The sequence below is a fragment of the Sus scrofa genome, chromosome 14, assembly GCF_054392235.1.
Source record: "Sus scrofa isolate SSC_HxYL_T2T_F1_AM1 chromosome 14, Sscrofa_HxYL_maternal_Yorkshire_Landrace_v2.0, whole genome shotgun sequence".
Taxonomy (NCBI): Eukaryota; Metazoa; Chordata; class Mammalia; order Artiodactyla; family Suidae; genus Sus; species Sus scrofa.
Window position 1 is genome coordinate 71,211,687 of NC_139396.1, and position 4,389 is coordinate 71,216,075.

At 60.5% G+C, this 4,389-nt stretch overlaps 2 protein-coding genes across 2 annotated transcripts; one reads left to right on the top strand and one right to left on the bottom strand.

Moving 5' to 3' along the window:
- CHCHD10 (coiled-coil-helix-coiled-coil-helix domain containing 10) lies at positions 1-1,885 on the top strand. Its single transcript, XM_001929468.5, has 4 exons — positions 1-120; positions 362-581; positions 1,443-1,590; positions 1,688-1,885. Exons 1-4 carry the CDS (start codon positions 80-82, stop codon positions 1,705-1,707), a joined length of 429 nt encoding a protein of 142 aa, XP_001929503.1. The 5' UTR covers positions 1-79; the 3' UTR covers positions 1,708-1,885.
- An 810-nt stretch (positions 1,886-2,695) lies between these two features.
- C14H22orf15 (chromosome 14 C22orf15 homolog) lies at positions 2,696-4,389 on the bottom strand. Its single transcript, XM_021073686.2, has 5 exons — positions 4,365-4,389; positions 3,728-3,814; positions 3,498-3,635; positions 2,931-3,005; positions 2,696-2,844 (listed from the first exon to the last, which is right to left on the bottom strand). The coding sequence occupies exons 1-5, from the start codon at positions 4,387-4,389 to the stop codon at positions 2,705-2,707; spliced, it is 465 nt and encodes a 154-aa protein (XP_020929345.1). The 3' UTR covers positions 2,696-2,704.

Genomic DNA, 4,389 nt, shown 5'->3' on the forward strand with positions numbered 1-4,389 from the left:
GCCTCCGCGCTGGTCCTCGAGCCAGAACTGCCGCCGCCGTCACCTTCGCGGTCGCTCGACTGATCCCATCAAAGCGACCATGCCCCGGGGGAGCCGCAGCGTGGCCGCCCGGCCAGCCAGGTGTGACTGGGACAGGGCCCCAGGGGGAGGGGGCTGAGGAAACGCGGCACCCAAGGGCATGACAGCGTGACCTTGGCGGCTGCTGCGCCATCTTGGCGTGGGAAGGGCGATGGTGCAGCAGTCGCGGGTGGTCGCCCACCCTCTGGCTGGGGTAGAGGGTGCCTCCCCCGAGCTGCAGGCACCTGGGGCCCTCGGCCAGGAGTCCGGCAAGGATTAACCCTGTTAACCTCCTACTTTGCAGCCGCGCCGCCGCGCCCTCTGCCCACCTGCCCGCGCACCCGCCGCCCTCGGCAGCAGCCCCTGCCACCGCTCCGTCGGGCCAGCCCGGCCTGATGGCGCAGATGGCGTCCACGGCTGCCGGAGTAGCCGTGGGCTCGGCTGTGGGACACGTCGTGGGCAGCGCCCTGACCGGAGCCTTCAGTGGGGGGAGCTCAGAGCCCGCCCAGCCTGCTGCCCAGCAGGTGAGCAACTAGGCTCAAGGGAAACTGAGACCGCCTTCTCTCAGGGCCACATAGCAGGAGCTTCAGGCATGTCCAGCCAGGACTGTCCTTTGAGGAGTGTCGGAGGTGTCCAGAGCTTCCTCCGCCAAGGACTTTGTCCTATTCATCGCCCTACTGTTGGCCTCTGGTCACTCACAAGCAGGCTCTCCCATCACCTCCCCTGGGGCCAGGGTCCCTAAATTTCCATGGACAGACACCGAACAGCCTTCTAAAGATGGGGAAATGAAGGCCCTTAGGGGCTCAGAGACTGGCCCAAGGTCACCTAACCACTGTAGAAGAGAGAGATGTTGAAGTTCCTGAGTCCCTGCTCTCCCACCCCCAGGTGTGCCCCAGAGCCCCTGCACCCAAGGGCGAAGGGTAGCCAGTGACTTTGGGCCTGTTCCCTGTTGGCCTATCCCCCACCAGGCACCCTACCAATCCTGATCCACATTCAGGCTTAGTGGCGGGGTCAGGGGTCATGAGGATCAGTGTGGCTGAGCTAGGAAGGTGCTAGAAATTGTGGGGGTGGGGCTTGCACTCCAGCAGAGCACTGAACTTTTCTAGAACCTTCTTCCGCCTCCCCACCCCCTTCCACCTGCCCAGTGTGCCTGTTATGAGGCAGCAGGGAATGCTATCTGTACCAGCACCAGCAGGTTCACCTGTTTCAAGGACAGAGCCACTATGGCTAAACAGGGCAGACTGGCCCAGGTCACTCACCCTCCAGGGACCTTTGGGCAGCGGGACTGGGAGTGTGGGTAGAGGCAGCCAGCACCACCAGGCGTGGAGTCCTCTTCTGTGTGCGAGCCCCTAGCTGACCTTGCTGCCTCCTCCCCTGTACCCCAGGCCCCAGCCCACGCTGCCCCCCAGCCCATGCAGATGGGGCCCTGCGCCTATGAGATCAGGCAGTTCCTGGACTGCTCCACTACCCAGAGTGACCTGTCCTTGTGTGAGGGCTTCAGCGAGGCCCTGAAGCAGTGCAAGTACAACCATGGTGAGCGCAGTGGCTCCAGGGGGTGGGAGGGGTGTCCTTCCCCCTGCACCTGCGGGCTGACCTCCAGCCTGTGCCATCTCCCTTGCTCCCTCTGCAGGTCTGAGCTCCCTTCCCTGAAGAGCCTGGTGTGGATTCAGGAGCCAGCCCCCCACCACCTCCACCCTTTCACTGACAGCCCGACTACAATGTCAGATTGTACCCACAGAGCTGGGGTAGGGAGTGAGGAGGGGGTCTCTCACCCCACAGGTGACCCGAGACGAAAATGTGCAATTAAAAGAGTTTATTTTAGACCCAAGCATGCTGTGTCCCCCTCATTGGATCGTCTTCGGGGTGTGGGTGGCAGATAGATGTCACACTGTGGGGTGAGATGCTTCACCCTAAACTAGTGCCCTCAGTGGGGAGGGTGTCCTTGTAATCCTGGGTAATCCGACAGCCTCGGGCAGTCCAAGCTGAGCCATGAGGCATCAGCAGGTGACCTTAAGGTGCCTGACTCCTGGGTAGATCCCTGGAGAGGCCTTTTGTCTCCTTTTGGGGACCCTGCCCCCTCCACCCTTCCTGTCTCTGCCTCTGAATCCCTTTCTCCGCACCCACATCTTAGAGGCCCTGGGCCCTGTCTGTGACCTTGCTGATGCCAGTTCCCAGTAATTCCAGATTCTGCAACAGGAACGAATGCTGCCAGGCCTTGGCCTGTTCATACATGGCAGAAGTCATGGCCAGCCCCCTTGGATTGAGTCCAGCTCATCCACTTGGCCGTGGTGTGCCAGCAGCTGCCAGAACAGAGGAGCAGGCCCTTCAAAAGCCATCATGGGAGTTCCCCCATGGGCGCACCTTCTCTGCATCCTGACATTGCAGAAATAGGTGGCATCTCTGCAGCGCCAGGACACAGGTTCAATCCCCAGCCCAGCATAGTGGGTTAGTGCCTCCGGCAGGGTGGTGGGGAGCTGTCTCCAAGTACAATGTGTGCCATCATGTGGGCATACGTGCCTCTCTGAGGGAGGTTGGCATTGGTGTCCATCTCTCAGCAGACACATCTGTGTCCTGGAAAGAGGTCCCACTTCTGGGTATGAGCAGCCTCCCAGGGGTTCGTGTCTCCTTACCTGGCTCCCAGCCCCAGCTAGTGGGTCCTGGACTGCAGAGAGCCCACCCTTCGGGGTCTTGATGGAGGTCCTTGCTCCTGGTGGCTGCGCCGAGTGCCCGCACGCCTCCTCCAGCCATCACCCACAGGGGGCAGGCCTGACAGCCAGCGCAGCTCCTCTGGAAAGCCCGGGAAGCCCTGCCTGTGGGGGCTGGCGGAAAGGCATGCCCTCTCCCCCACCCCAGGGCTCTTCTGTGATACTCACCTGCCAGCTCTGGACACCAGTCATCCAGGTTCTCCAGGAGGGACTCATAACGGGTAGGGGCCCCTGCCTCTTCCTCTGCAGAGGAAGGAAGGCTGATTCCTAGCTGTCCTGATGGTCCCTGCTCCCACCTCTGACTCTGGATCTGTTTATTTATTTATTTATTTTTCTTTTTAGGGCTGCACTCACAGCATATGAAATTTCCCAAGTTAGGGGTCCAATCAGAGCTGCAACTGCCAGACTATGCCACAGCAACAGCAGATCGGAGCCATGTCTGTGACCTACACCACAGCTTGTGGCCAGATCCTTAACCCACTGATTGAGGCCAGGGATTGAACCCACATCCTCTTCAATACTAGTCTGGCTCTTAACCTGCTGAGCCACAGTGGGAACTCCCAACTCTGTACCTGTTTGCTGGTGTAGACTGGGGTCAGGACAGGACACTAAATGGGAAGTTCAGGGCTGGGTCCTGGCCAAGGTGGGGCTCATTAGGGCTTGGTTGGTCTGTGTCTGCTGTCCCCCCTCTTATATTCCAACATAGGTGCAGGGGGAGTCTTGGGCTTCACTTACTGATGATCTGCACCAGGACATAGGTCCCACGCTCCTGCAGCAGGACGCTGGCCAGGGAGTACGCTGGGGAAGGGCCCTCCTCCAGTCCCTCACCCAGGTTCACCAGGTGCCCATCCTCAGCCAGGAGAGCAATGGTCGCTGGGAGGGCAGAGAGGGAGTCAGGGCAGGGCTGGTATCTCTGCCTGGGGACCCTCTGCTGGTCCTCCCAGCACCCCTCCCTGCCTCCTCACCATCTGGGGGAACCTGGCCCTTCTGCCTCAGGTGGGCTGTGAGGGTCACCACGCTGCACCAGGGATTCACCAGCTCCCAGCAGCCGGCTGTGGGGGAGGGGCAGAAGTGAGGGAACAGAACCCTCTATTTCCCCCCAAACAGGGACCCTTCACCTCCCTCCACTACAGAGAAGGAATGGGGCTATGGGATAAGGAATGTACCTCCCTCCATCTCCCCAGATGTCAGTGACAGGGGTGCACAATTCCTTCCTCTGCATTGGACCCTCCACTCCCACCTTAGCCCCACCTCTGGGACCTGACAGCCCCCCACCCCCACCGCACACCAACCCTGCCAACTAAAACTAGAGCTTCAGGTCTGTCATGCCCCCTGAAGCTTGAGGACCACTGACTAGCTTAAGAGATGGAGCAGTTAGCAAATATGCTCCATTGTTAGTGGGGGGCAGTGGCCTGGCGGGAGCAGTCCTAGAGGAGCCCGTGTGAATTTCCCAGGATGCAGTGGGGCCTCCCCTCAAGGGACTCGATCCAGCCACTCGCATCCCCCTCCCACATGCACCCCCTTCACAATGCCTGACTACACTCCCCCAAGGCAAAGGGAATGTACCCCCATTCTTCTGCCAGGACAGGGGACCCCACTCACCTCCAAACATCACGGTGACAAACAT

Bases quoted from the DNA above. Each gene is read 5' to 3' on its own strand.
- CHCHD10 (XM_001929468.5), top strand. From the start codon at position 80: ATGCCCCGGGGGAGCCGCAGCGTGGCCGCCCGGCCAGCCAG. The intron at 582-1,442 runs GTGAGCAACTAG...CCTGTACCCCAG, and splicing joins CCCAGCCTGCTGCCCAGCAG to GCCCCAGCCCACGCTGCCCC. The intron at 1,591-1,687 runs GTGAGCGCAGTG...CTCCCTCTGCAG, and splicing joins GCAGTGCAAGTACAACCATG to GTCTGAGCTCCCTTCCCTGA.
- C14H22orf15 (XM_021073686.2), bottom strand. From the start codon at position 4,389: ATGTTTGTCACCGTGATGTTTGGAG. The intron at 3,636-3,727 runs GTGAGGAGGCAG...CTGCCCTCCCAG, and splicing joins GGGCCAGGTTCCCCCAGATG to CGACCATTGCTCTCCTGGCT. The intron at 2,845-2,930 runs GTGAGTATCACA...CGGGCTTTCCAG, and splicing joins CTGGTGTCCAGAGCTGGCAG to AGGAGCTGCGCTGGCTGTCA.